Raw genomic sequence first — 14334 nt, forward strand, 5'->3', positions numbered from 1 at the left:
CCAATTCAGTCTCTCCCTTTCGGATATTTGCGGCTCTCTCCTCCAAGTCCCTCCCTCCTAATTGTCGCGGGGAACGCGGGTGCTCCCGGGGGCTCCTCCTGGGTGGCCCGTGGCCTGGGATCCAGCCCGTCCCCCCCGCACGCCGTCCTTCATTTCCTCCCCCGGTCCGGGACTCGCGGCCGAACTGGAACACGAGGCCTTCGAGACCCTCGGCCGCGGGCAAGGGAAGCTGCGTTCTCGCTGGACGGCCAGAGAGAGCCTGGCTCTCGACCCACTCCGGCAATCACGATGAGTCAGTGCGTTTCTATTCTTTTCCCAAAGGTCGGTCGCTCACTCGGAGGCCCGGAGGAAGGTTAGCTCATTGGAGCCTTGCCTGGAAGGGAGCCATCCGCCCAGCCGGCTGCAGCCAAGTTCGCAAAGACAACCCTTCACCTTGGGAGGCGATCAGTGCCTCTTTCCTTTCTCGTTTTTAAAAGTACGGGGGGCTACTTTCCAAATGCCACCACTCGATGAGCTTCGACCCCGAAGGCTTTACCCGTGAACTCGGGATCCAGACGACGTAACGGCAGCGATCTTCGAATTCCGTCTCTCCAGAAGCGGCTAACGGGCGATTCTTTCCGGCCCACCTTGATTTTCCTTGCGGAAGACTCCTCCAGATCCACCTAGATTAAGAGACGATAGGCACAGCCCAGCCACGTCTGGCCACATTTGCCCACACTCCATTCACGTGGGACAACCCGATCACCTTGCATATAATAGCATATAGCACCTAGCATATAATAACAGCTTAATAAATACAATTATTATTATTAGATGGTAAATTAGATGGATACTCCCCGGTGCTTAGAACAGTGCTTCGCACATAGTAAGCGCTTAACAAATGCCATCGTCATCGTCATTATTATTATTCTCCAGTCCAGAGTTCAGTGGAGCAGTCGCAAGCCCGACACCGGCTTTAAAGTTAGGTCTTCGAGGCGGGACCTTTAGAGCTGAGGGACGAGTAAACCTCGGTTTCAAATTCGAGCCGCGATTTTAGGAGATTCTGAGGTTTGCTCGTCCAAGACTCAAACTCTCAAAGGGAGGACCTGGAAGGGTAAAAAGAGCGCAGGGGAAAACAGCAGGAAATGCGGATCCAGTCTTAACGATCCCCGAAGCACATTCTCTCGTAGTCGCCCGCCCGGGGTTTAAAATCAGGGTTTTCACTCAGAAACCACAATCGGACTGGGCTCAGGTCAGACTGTGGTCTCCAAAAGGGCAGGGCCACTTTTCCGGGCCCGGACGCCGAGTTTTACTCTCCTTCTGGACCATAGGATGCTTACTGTGGGCAGAGCGCCGTACTAAAAACTTAGGATAATACAACAGGAGTTGATAGACATGGTCCCTGTCCACGAGGAGTTTACTGGTCATCCTCCATTCGCTCAGCCAGGCAGAGAGATGAATCAGGTTTTGTCTGAAAGGTCCAGCCAATTCATAAGTTCTCACCAACCCAAGCTACCAAGTTCAGAACTCCGTTTGCCACCTTAATTTTGCCCAGGATGAAAAGAGAAACTCAAAAGAAGGTGGCAGAAGGAGCTGGGAGTTGAGGAGGTGATCCTAAAAGTGAAGAGAAGCAGCATGGCCTAGTGGATAGAAGATAATAATAATAATAATAATAATAATATTGGCATTTGTTAAGTGCTTACTATGTGCAAAGCACTGTTCTAAGCGCTGGAGGGATACAAGGGGTGATCAGTTTGCCCCACGTGGGGCTCACAGTCTTAATCCCCATTTTACAGATGAGGGAACTGAGGCTCAGAGAAGTTAAGTGACTTGCCCAAGGTCACACAGCTGACATGTGGGGGAGCCAGGATTAGAACCCATGACCTCTGACTCCAAAGCTCGTGCTCTTCCCATTGAACCACGCTGCTTCTCTTCCCAGAAGATGGGGCTGGGAGTCAAAAAGTCACGGGTTCTAATCCCAGCTCTGCTGCTTGTCTGCTGTGTGACCTCGGCCAAGTTATTGCACTTCTCTCTGCCTGTTCTCTCATCTGTAAATGGGGATTAAGACCGTGAGCCCGACGCGGGACAGGGACTGTGTCCAACCCGACTTGTCTGTATCCCCTGCAGCAGTCAGCACAATGCCTAGCATATAATAACAGCTTAATAAATACAATTATTATTAGATGGTAAATTTGTGGGCAGGGATCGTGTCTACCAACTCTATCGTACTCTCCCAAGCACTGGATCTGCACAGTAGGTGCTCAATAAATACCACCGATTGACTGAATTCCAAGCCTCAGTGCATCTGTGAGCCCGTCGTTGGGAAGGGATTGTCTCTCTCTGTTGCCGAATTGTACTTTCCAAGCGCTTAGTACAGTGCTCTGCACACAGAAAGCGCTCAATAAATATGACTGAATGAATTCGTCTCGTGGCCTTTCTCCAACCACAGGTAATAATAATAATAATAATAATAATGGCATTTATTAAGCGCTTACTATGTGCAAAGCACTGTTCTAAGCGCTGGGGGGATACAAGGTGATCAGGTTGTCCCACGGAGGGCTCACAGTCAATCCCCACTTTACAGATGAGGTAACTGAGGCTTAGTGAAGTGACTTGCCCAAGGTCACACAGCTGACAAGTGGCAGAGCCAGGATTCGAACCCATGACCTCTGACTCCAAAGCCCGGGCTCTTTCCACTGAGCCACGCTGGCACGGAGAGAGGATGGGGGAGACACCCAGGGATGGTCCAGGGTACCTGCTGGCTACCGGGGCGGGGGGAAGGGCTCCAGCAGTTTGACCCCCTCAGAGGAAGTCGGACGAACCATTTAACTGTGAGACCGCAGTGAGGTTGCCAACTTGTACTTCCCAAGCGCTTAGTCCAGTGCTCTGCACACAGTAAGCGCTCAATAAATACGATTGATTGACTGAATGAACGAATGAGGAACGGACAGAGTTCGTTGAACCGACCCGTTGAGGAAGCGACTGGCTGTCAATCCGCAACCAGGTGGCTTCCCGGGAACCCGGTGGGCCAGCGAAGGTCCGGGAGGGCAACGGAGATGAAGGCAACGGGACCCAAACAGACAGAAGAAGTTTAATACCGGACATTAAACGCTTCCCTGGAAACCTCACTGCAAAAAAGAAGAGCTGGAAAAATCAGGGTGGGTAAGCACTTCCATAGCGTTCAAAACGGTTGCCCTACAAGTTGGACGATTCCCCGGCAAACCGTTCCCCCTCCTGAGATGGGAATGGGGAGCAGCGGCTGGGGGGGGAAAAAAAGCAATCAGAGGGCAACTGTATCTTCCTCTTGGACTCTATTTTATTTGGTAAAACTCAGAAAGCAACAACAGAATGAATTCCCTTTGCCCCACGCTCCCTCCCTGAGGCTGGCAATCCCCCAGAGGGCGGGTCTGTGGCCGGACCCGATCCGGGATTCCCCAGCCTCTTGGCTCAGGTCGCCCCGGCTGCCCAGAGGGCCGAGGATGAGCTTCCGAAGCTCTCCGAGACAGCGGTGGGAAGGTAGAGCGGGGCCCCTTCCCTCATCCGACAGGGAACCCGCCCACCTCCCCCAGCAAACCTCAGTGCGGGGTATCCGAGTGGGTGGGGGGCTCGGGACGAGCTACCAATTCCTTTCTTGGGAGGGGAAAGGGGAAGGGAGAGGAGGCCCCAACGGCCGAGACTCGTCGGGCCTGGTGTTCCCGGGGTGGCGGCCGGAAATGTCGGCCCTCCGGGTCCCTTCAACGACCTTAGTGAGCGGGCTTGAGTTTCAAGACCCTCCCCGCTTCCACACAGGGTGGACGGCTGTGGCTTTTGGGGGGATACGGGGCAGTTGGCTGGGCATCGGGCCCCCTTCGGCTACAGGGGGACAGGGAAGACTCCGGGTACGAAACCCAGAGGAAGGTGCTAGGAACGGGGATCTCGGCCACCTCCCCCGACTAATGGATCCGGGTGAGCTCCTCCACGATCTTGATCAGGTCGTCCACGGTGGCCTCCCGTTTCATGCCGCTGCCGTCGTCGATCTGTGGCGAGGAGGAGGCCGTGTTAATATGGTTTGTTTGGTTGCCTGTCTCCCCCTTCTACACTGTGAGCCCGCTGTTGGGTAGGGACCGTCTCTCTACGTTGCCAACTTGGACTTCCCAAACGCTTAGTACACTGCTCTGCACACACTAAGCGCTCAGTAAATACGACTGAATGAATGAATTTACTATTCTATTTATTTTATTTTGTTAATTTGTTTTGTTGCCTGTCTCCCACTTCTAGACTGTGAGCCCGCTGTTGGGTAGGGACTGTCTCTCTATGTTGCCAACTTGGACTTCCCAAGCGCTTAGTACAGTGCTCTGCACACAGTAAGCGCTCAATGAATTCGATTGAATGAATTTACTATTCTATTTATTTTATTTTGTTAATATGTTTTGTTTTGTTGCCTGTCTCCCCCTTCTAGATTGTGAGCCCGCTGTTGGGTAGGGACCGTCTCTGTATGTTGCCAACTTGGACTTCCCAAGCGCTTAGTACAGTGCTCTGCATACAGTAAGCGCTCAATAAATACAACTGAATGAATGAATGAATTAGTGGCCAAAGAGACAGTACGAGGACCCTGACTTCCCTTCGCATGGACAGAGGACAGCACATTTTGCCTGTCCTCTGGACTGTAAGCTCATTGTTGGCAGGAAATGTTAGACTGTGAGCCCGCTGTTGGGTAGGGACCGTCTCTATATGTTGCCAACTTGTACTTCCCAAGCGCTTAGTTCAATGCTCTGCACACAGTAAGCGCTCAATAAATACGACAATGAATGAATGACAGAGGACAGCACATTTTGCCTGTCCTCTAAACTGTAAGCTCATTGTGGGCAGGAAATGTGTCTGCTCATTGTCATAGAGTACTCTCCCGAGCACTTAGTACAGTGCTCTGGACACAGTAGGCGCTCAGTACATACAACTGACTGGCACACAGCGGGATTGAGGAGGAGGAAGAGAACCGTGCTCTTCAATCTCCAGGAAAACACAACTTCCCACCTATGCTGGAGGTGAGGAAATCTCGTTGGGGAATTGGCACCCGAGGAGCAATATTTTTGAAGCGAGGGGAGCTGTGTGGGCCGGTAGGAAGATCACGGTCCTGGGAGTCAAGAGGCCTTGAGTTCTAATCCTGGCTCCGTCACTTGCCCGCTGCGTGAACTTGAGCGAGGCCCAACTTCTCTGTGCCTCAGTTTCCTCGACTGTAAAATAAAGGACTCGATTCCTGTTCTCCCTCCTAGACCGTGAGCCCCACGTGGTCCGGGGACTGCGTCTAACCTGATTAATTCGTATCTACATCAGCGCTTGATACACAGTAAGTGCTTAACCAATGCCACGGGGGAAAAAACCAAGAAGCACAGCCTAATCAGAACATCGCCCTTTAAACCCGTGGTTTAGTGGAAAGAGACCGGGCTTGGGAGTCAGAGGTCATGGGTTCTAATCCCGCCTCTGCCACTTGTCTGCTGTGTGACCTTGGGCCAGTCACTTTACTTCTCTGGGTCTCAGTCACCTCATCTGTAAAAATGGGGACTAAAAATGTGAGCAACCTGATTACCCTGTATCTCCCCTGGCGCTTAGAACAGTGCTTGGCACGTTGTAAGCACTTAAATACGACAATCATTATTATTAAACCGCTGCCTAATTTTTTAAGATTATTAAAACAAGGACAGAATGCCAAACTCTGTGTACCAAATGGGGGTGTAGGGCGGAGTGGAAGTGACCCTGCCTACAGCGCAGATTCAAGGAAGTTACTAGCTCACCCCAGATAATAATAATAATAATAATGATGGCATTTATTAAGTGCTATGTGCAAAGCACTGTTCTAAACGCTGGGGAGGTTACAAGGTGATCAGGTTGTCCCACGGGGGGCTCACAGTCTTCATCCCCATTTAAAAGATGAGGGAACTGAGGCCCAGAGAAGTGAAGTGACTTGCCCAGAGTCACCCAGCTGACAACTGGCGGAGCCGGGATTTGAACCCGTGACCTCTGACTCCCAAGCCCGGGCTCTTTCCACTGAGCCACGCCGCTTCTCAATCCCCGGCCCCGCCTGTCCGTGCTTCCCGGATTTATGTGGTTGAGCTCTCACCCAAGTTGCCTAAGCTACCCTCCTCCTTGCCCACGACAGGAGCCGAAGGCAACCAGGTAGGTGAAGGAGGCGGGGGTACAAGCGCTCGCAGATGGTTTTGTTCTCGGGCCAAGTCCCGGGTACCTTTCACCTTGCCGCTGACTTAAGCGCTTAGTACAGTGCTCTGCACACAGTAAGCGCTCAACAAATACAATTGATTCATTGGTTTGATTGACTTTTGGGCTTGTTCCCCCGCGGTACCCCCACAGCCTCCGATTCCGACAACTCGCCTGTAAGTTGGCCACCACCTCCTGCATCTTGGGTCGGCTGATATCCAGGAAGCTTTCGATGAGATCTCCGTCGATGAAGCCCGTGGCAGGTTCCGTTTTGCGTTCGGTGTGGAAAGACCTCCAGGTGCAAGGGCCCAGTTAAGGAACAAGGGCTTCTATTTCCTTGGGGGCCGGGATCCTGGCTTCCCACTCGATTGCACTGTACCTTCCCCAGCGCTTAGTACAGTGCTCTGCACATGATAAGAGCTCAATAAATACCACTGCTTCACTAACTGAACCGGGCAGCTCCCGTTTCCTTGTTTTGATGTCTGTCTTCCCCCTTCTAGACCTCTGAACCCGTTGTGGGCTGAACCTGTTGCTGAATGGTACTTTCCAAGCGCTTCGTACAGTGCTCTGCGCACGGTAAGTGCTCAATAAATACGATTGCATGTATAATTGGATGAATTGCTCCCCATCTCCGCGCTGCCGTGGACAAGACAATCCACGTGAGCCTCTGAGTACGGGGGTGGCGCTTCGGTTTATAAATCGATTATTCCCGCTCCGATGTTTCTCTCCCAGAATCAGGGAGCCAAGGAGCTCCCTCCCAGCACTTCTCAGGAGGCTCCATCGCCACTTGGAATGAATGGGGCATTTTCTTTGGGGTTCTTCGGGCTCGGGGCTCCAGATCATCGCACGCTCCTCAGGTTTTGCTCACCCCAGCTGGGAAAGTGATCTGAACGTCGGCCTCCCCTCTCCCAACCCGGCCAGCTGCCAACCTGCCGGGGTAAACTGATCTCCTGTCCCGGGTGCATCGGAGTTTTCAGCTTCCCGATTCTCTCAGGCCTTTGGGACCTGCAGCCTCGTCAAGACCCTCCTAAACGCCCCCCAAACTTACCCCTCCGCCGTACCAGTCCCACCCCGCTACGGCTCTACGTGACGGGTCACCCGGAGAGAGCCACAGGGAGCTGCATTTTGCCATTGAAACCACCTCCTTTCCCTTGGGGGGTCCCTGCCAGTTGTAGCTTCCACCCTCTCTGCACTTTCTGGGACTTCTAGACTGTGAGCCCACCGTTGGGTAGGGACTGTCTCCATATGTTGCCAACTTGTACTTCCCAAGCGCTTAGTGCAGTGCTCTGCACACAGTAAGCGCTCAATAAATACGACTGACTGATTGGGAGAGGAAGGATATAAGGAGTGCTCGATCTTGCCGACGCTCTTGATGACTTTGTTGAGTCGGTTCTGCATATCCAACAGCAGGTTGTACCAGCTTTCGGACAGAGACGTCACCAGTCCTGGTAAGGGGAAGGCAGAGTAAGTTCTCAGAGTGTCGGGGGGACCCCGGGCGAGTACCAAACGACTCGGAGGCCGAATATCGCTTATGGTTCTCTTCAGGACCACCAGAGTTTCTCTCCCGTGCCCTGAAACGAGGGGGGTGGGGGGTGCCCCCAGATCCGTGAGCCAAGGGTGACGCCCCTGAAGGCTCTGACCTTACCGATCATGCCATTGACTGTGCCGAAGAGCACCGAGCCTTGGGTGGGCGTGGAGGTCTCGCCCAGGTTCTGCATGACCAGGGAGCCGTGGCAGAAGACGTTGACAAACTCGCCCAAGTGGAACAGTCCCACCTCTTGCAGGTGTTGCCGCTCTTCGTCTGTGGTGGCCGCGCTGAAAGGCAGAGTGGGGAGCCTAACTACCGCCGCCGCTGGGAAGCCCCCTGCCGCTCCCGGATCCCGGCACCAACCGAAACAAGAAGGGTTTGGGGGTCCCACTGATACCCTGCTTTGCTATTTCACATGCAACGGAAAAGCACAGCAGCACCTGGGGGCTTCCTAATAATAATAATAATGATGATGGTACTTGTTAAGCGCTTACTACGTTCTAAGCACTGGGGAGGTTACAAGGCGATCAGGTTGTCCCACGGTGGGCTCACAGTTTTAATCCCCATTTTCCAGATGAGGGAACTGAGGCCCAGAGAAGGGAAGTGACTTGCCCAAAGACACCCAGCTGATGGGTGGCGGAGCCAGGATTTGAACCCATGACCTCTGACTCCAAAGCTCGGGCTCTTTCCACTGGGCCACGCTCCTCCCTTTCCTATCACAGCTTGGTCGGAAGGACCCTGCCAGACGTCTCTGCATCTCTGAAGACAAACGGAGGGAGTCGGGGGACAGCGTGGGCAAGTTCTCCCTCGAATTGCCAAATATGACTACGGGGATGAACGTTACCCAGCCCCGCGCTTGTACTTCCCAAGCGCTTAGTACAGTGCTCTGCACACAGTAAGCGCTCAATAAATACGATTGATTGATTGAGTAAATGGTCCAAACAACGCCTTGGGGTGAACGGGGCTTGGGACTTTGGCCACCTTCCAACTGGTGTGAAGAGTGGCTATTTTGGCCAACCCCCATTTGCTTTCTTCACCTGCCGGGCATCTCCTGGGTGTCCGGAAATTCTCGCGACTGACTGGCAGGCCTATTAAGGACCCCATAATAAATCCTAGTTCCCCAAGTCAATTTAGGGGAAACCGTCATGGAACAACCCGGATTTAAGTCCCCGTTCGGGCCGGCTTCCTTTTCCCAACAGGGCAGCGTGAGAGCCATAGGCAGACGCGGGCCTGACTCCCAGATTTCCCAGACTGATGTCCCCTGCCTCATCTTAAATCAAGTCTGTACTTTCTGTTGAGACTTTTCAGAGTCTCGTCAATGGTTCCAAGGAAGAATGTGTCTTGGTCAGGCGGACATTTCTCCACAGACGTCGAAAAGGGAAGTTTAGTTGGTTCCTCAGAGCCTTTTGCAGCAGATCTGGAAAGGCCCGCACCACGTAAGGGCTGCTTTTACCCTCACCGGAGGTCACTCACCTATCCTTCTGACACACGAACAAGTTAAAGGCATTCTCGGCCCCCAAGAAATTGTCGTCGTCCAAGATCTCCACAGCGCTCATCCAGTTGGGGTTGAAATCCCGGGCAATCTTTATCAGGACAACGAGACCAAGAAGAAGACAGTTAAGAGGACCCCAGTCTTCTTTAAAATGGCCTTTGTGAAGAGCTTACTACAGGCCAGACACTGTACTAAGCGCTGGGGTAGAAACAAGCTAATCAGGCTGGACCCAATCCACGTCCCACATTCCTTCATTCATTCGATTTTATTTTTTGAGCGCTTACTGTGTGCAGAGCACTGCACTAAGCACTTAATCCCAGTCTTCCTTCCCATTTTAGAGCTGAGGTAACTGAAGCACAGAGAAGGGAACTCACTTGCCCAAGGTCACCCAGCAGGTATGGGGCGGAGCCAGGATTAGAACTCAGGTCCTCTACCAGGCCCAGGCTCTATCCACTAGGCCGTGCTGTGTCTCTTCAGCAGTCTGGGCACTTTCCCCATTACGGGGCTCAGAGACCCAATTTTCGGGAACTCGTATCCAGAAAATTTGACATCTTTAGTATTCATTCATTCAATCGTATTTATTGAGCGCTTACTGTGTGCAGAGCACTGGACTAAGCTCTGCTTTGACCCTACACCCTTGTCCCCACTTTATGAAAGGTCACAGCCTCATTTTCACTTCTTCCCTAGCTTTCTTACATATCCACCCCAAGAATGGTGTGTGATTCTCTGTCTTCAGCCTGGACAAACATCACGCTTTCTCCATCATCATCAATGGCATTTACCAAGCGCTACAACAGAGGTGGGAGAAATGTTCCCTGCCCACATTGAGCCTCAGTTACCCCACCTGTTATAATAATGGCATTTATTAAGTGCTTACTATTCATTCAATCGTATTTATTGAGTGCTTGCTGAGTGCACAGCACTGTACTAAGTGCTTCAGAAGTATGTGCCAAGCACTGTTCTAAGCACTGGGGTAGATACAAGGCAATCCGGTTGTCCCACGTGGCTCACAGTTTGAATCCCCATTTTACAGATGAGGTCACTGAGGCACAGAGAAGCGAAGGGACATGTCCAAAGTCACCCAGCTGACAAGCGGCGGAGTGGGATTAGAACCCACAACCTCTGACTCCCAAGCCCGGGCTCCTTCCGCTAAGCCACGCTGCTTCTCTGGAAAATGGGGATTAAGACTGTGAGCCCCAGGTGGGACTTGGGTTGTATCCAACCTGATTACCTTGTATCTACCCTGACGCTTAGTACATTCATTCATTCATTCAATCATTTATTAAGCGCTTACTGTGTGCAGAGCACTGTACTAAGCGCTTGGGAAGTACAAGTTGGCAACATATAGAGACGGTCCCTACCCAACAGCGGGCTCACCGTCTAGAAGGGGGAGACAGACGACAAAACATATTAACAAAATAAAATAGAATAGTAAATAGTACGGTGCCTGGCACACAGTAAGTACTTGAATACCGTAAGGAAAAAAAAAATACGAGCTCCCTTTGGAGGAAAGGGCAGGGGATCGCTTAAAAGCGGTCCCCACATAGGACTGGCAATGGACTGGACTAGACATGGTTCAAGGAACCACGAAAAGGAAGGTCCCAAGGAGCAGTCAGAAAGAAAAGAGGCTAAATTCAGATGGGAAGCTGTAAGGGGAGTAATAACCAGGCCCGGAAGCCTGCGGTGACAGTGGACGATCCGGTCAACCCCCACGCCTTTTCAAGCCCTCAGTGATCTGCTAGAGAAGTCTCCCCATTACCTCCTCAAAGTTGCCTTCCATGGGCTTGTAAGCAAGCAGCAACACTGAGCGCATCAGGTCGCCGACCAGGATGAAGTCCCCCTTGGTCTTCAGGTAGAGGGCCATGATGTTGTTATAGTGATTGCACTCCGTCCGCAGCTCTTTCTCTGCCGTCCATTCGTACAGTCGCACCTTGGGGAGGGAGAGGAGTGGCCAGAAACTGAGAGGGGGCGACCCAGGGAGCACCCGTAGAGCCCCAAGCAGGGCAAACGGGCCGGCTCCACTGCTCTGGGGTCTCCCCGGAAACAGGCCGGATCTTTCCCCCTTCTCCAATTTAATTAATCGACCGTATTTATTGAGCGCTTACTGCGTCAGAGCACTTGGGAGACTGCACTACAACAGAGTTGGTGGACACGTTCTTTGCAACCTCCTGGGGTCTCTTTCCTTTGTCAAGATGGACCGAAAAAAACCTGGTTTGGACTGAGTAAGCGGGATCTGAGGGAGCTAAGACAAACGTTCACTGTGCCCCCGCTGCCTCCTGCCTTGATTTTTTTATCCCCTCCTCCTTTGCTATTCCTTGGCTTCAAGGCGATTTCATACTTACCCTTTGTCACGGCATTCCCCATAATCCCTTCTGACTTACCTAACCGGGGGGAACAGAGGCCGAAATATGAATAAGTCTGCACGGCCAAGGAATACGCTGCAATTGAGGCGGTCTCACCCCTAATTGAGTGCTTTCCCTCTCAGGCCTTGTCTGATTTGAGTTACCCGTCACTGGCAAGGGGCTTTACCAGGAAGTATTCAACAATGCTGCTAATGACCAGCTTGGGCAAGGGCGGTGGTGACGGAGGAGGACAGGGAAATCTCACCGTGCTGTTGATGCTGGCTAATAACTTCCCGTTGAATTCCACCATGGAGTACACTGCCCCTTTCACTTCCTTCTCAGCCACAGTCTGCAGCTTCCCTGAGGAAAAACAAGATCTCCCGTGAGCCGCCAAAATGGCCTCATGTACTCATCTTCCGTTGACGATTATTCCACTCGTCTCCTTTGTCCCAAGCCGTTACTGGCCCGTTCTTCCACTCCCCTGGCAAGCGGCTAATAAAATCCTCCAAGGGCAACAAACGGGTAGCCCATATCCATTCCCTTTGGGCAAGCCACTTAACTTCTCTGGGCCTCAGTTCCCTCATCTGTAAAACGGGGATAAAGACTGTGAGCCCTGTGTGGGACAACCTGATCACCTTGTAACCCCCCAGTGCTTAGAACAGTGCTTTGCACATAGTAAGCGCTTAACAAATGCCATTATTATTATTATTATTCCCGAGATTACGGGGCACCAAAATCTCCCCAGTGGGACCGGGCAGTTTGGCTAATAGGCCTACAGAAAACAGAGCTCTTTTTAATACTGCAGTTTTCCCCTGCCACCGTCTATTCCTTCCTGAGAGTATCCAGGGTCAGCAGAACCGCAACAGGCAAAAACCAAAGGCTATGGGATACAGGGCTGTCGCTCCGACGGAAATTCCCGTATTTTGGTGAAAAACGAACCAAAAAAGCATTTCAAACAGGGGATCCCCTCCCATGAAACACGCCCGTTACCAGTAGTCCGTTTGCAATTCAGGGGGAACTTAATCGTAAGCACTTCGAATTTATTGTTCAGGGACGGTAACAGGGAATTTAATCAATCACAATTCTCTTCCTTGCGTAATGCCAGGACCAGTTGGGTGGGCAAAATGGCAAACCGAAAATGGAGTGTGGTGACTCTCCAGTTCTAGGACAAACCATATTTAGCTAGAGAAGCAGCGTGGCTCAGTGGAAAGAGCCCGGGCTTTGGAGTCAGAGGTCATGGGTTCAAACCCCGGCTCCACCACTTGTCAGCTGTGTGACTTTGGGCAAGTCACTTCACTTCTCTGTGCCTCAGTTCCCCCATCTGTACACTGGGCATTAAGACTGTGAGCCCCACGTGGGACAACCTGATCACCTTGTAACTTCCCCAGCGCTTAGAACAGTGCTTTGCACATTGTAAGCGCTTAATAAACGCCATCATTATTATTATTATTATTACGGGCAACTGGCATCTACTTAGTAACCCTAAATCACCTAACAAAAAGGAATTATTCAGCTGACAAAGACCTGTAGCGGGATCAGAGCTGAAAACTAGAATAACTCCGGCTAGCCAAGTAACACGGTGACAATTCAAAATCCTTCGCGGACAAGATGGCGTGACTCCTGCCATGTCACTAAGGAAACAGACACTGATATATAACAGACTTGCCCAAAGTCACACAGCAGACAAGTGGCAGGGCCAAGGATTAAAATCCAGGTCCCCTAACTTCCAAATGAAAGGGGGAAAATGAGGGAAGTGTCTGTCTTCCCAATGCACGAGGTAGTGCTGAACCTCAGAAAAGAACCCCGAGAGCTGGGTCTGAAGGGAATAGATGTCAGATGTCAATGCTCAATCCACCTTTCCGGGCCCCAGATTTTACCATTTTTCAGAAGCTGGGCAGGACTGAGGGAGACTTCCTGGGACTCCGCCAGGGAGTGAGGAGAAGGGAAATAAACGGAAGGTCCTCGGGGGCCGCAGACCTCAGGCGGAGAAGGGATTTAAGGCTTCTACTTCCCCTGGAAAAGCCAGGCCCCCCTGCACTTACCATCTGAGTACTGGAAGACGACAATGCGGCCCTGCTTGGGTTCGGCTTCCTCGGGGTACACCATGGCAGTGCCCACGATGAAGTAGGTGTTGGCATCTTTGCCCAGCTTGCAGGAGACCAGGCTGAGAGCATACTCATTCTGCAGGAATTGGTGGGCATGGAGTACTGGAGAGGAGGAGAAAGAAAATCCCATCTGATGGCTTCTTTTTCATGGTATTTGTTGAGCGCTTCCTATGCTTCCTCCCTTCAGAGCCCTACTTAGAGCTCACCTCCTCCAGGAGCCCTTCCCAGACTGAGCCCCCTCCTTCCTCTCCCCCTCCTCCCCTTCCCCATCACCCCACCTTACCTCCTTCCCCTCCCCACAGCACCTGTAAATATGTATATATGTACGTACATATTTATTACTCTATTTCTTTTACTTGTACATACTTATTCTATTTATGTTTTGTTAATATGTTTTGTTTTGTTCTCTGTCTCCCCTTTCTAGACTGTGAGCCTGCTGTTGGGTAGGGACCGTCTCTCTATGTTGCCAACTTGTACTTCCCAAGCACTTAGTCCAGTGCTCTGCACACAGTAAGCGCTCAATAAATACGAATGAATGAATGAATGAATAAATACAATTGAATGAATGAATGAATGAGTGGCTCAGTGGAAAGAGCCCGGGCTTTGGAGTCAGAGGTCATGGGTTCTAGTCCCGGCTCCGCCACTTGTCAGCTGTGTGACTTTGGGCAAGTCACTTCACTTCTCTGGGCCTCAGTTACC

The 14334-nt window shown here is 51.8% G+C and overlaps 1 protein-coding gene across 1 annotated transcript in view; it reads right to left on the reverse strand.

Moving 5' to 3' along the window:
• Nucleotides 1–3273: 3273 nt before the first annotated feature.
• Nucleotides 3274–14334, reverse strand: part of DDB1 (damage specific DNA binding protein 1) — a 49350-nt gene continuing 38289 nt past the window's right edge. The window contains exons 20-27 of the mRNA XM_038764359.1: nt 13573–13737; nt 11796–11890; nt 10948–11118; nt 9170–9279; nt 7814–7983; nt 7511–7613; nt 6343–6466; nt 3274–3995 (exon numbers count right to left, since the gene is read on the reverse strand). Coding sequence (XP_038620287.1) covers nt 3912–3995; nt 6343–6466; nt 7511–7613; nt 7814–7983; nt 9170–9279; nt 10948–11118; nt 11796–11890; nt 13573–13737 — 1022 coding nt within the window. The 3' untranslated portion in view covers nt 3274–3911. The remainder of the gene's footprint in view (nt 3996–6342; nt 6467–7510; nt 7614–7813; nt 7984–9169; nt 9280–10947; nt 11119–11795; nt 11891–13572; nt 13738–14334) is intronic.

The sequence above is a fragment of the Tachyglossus aculeatus genome, chromosome 22 (assembly GCF_015852505.1).
Source record: "Tachyglossus aculeatus isolate mTacAcu1 chromosome 22, mTacAcu1.pri, whole genome shotgun sequence".
Taxonomy (NCBI): Eukaryota; Metazoa; Chordata; class Mammalia; order Monotremata; family Tachyglossidae; genus Tachyglossus; species Tachyglossus aculeatus.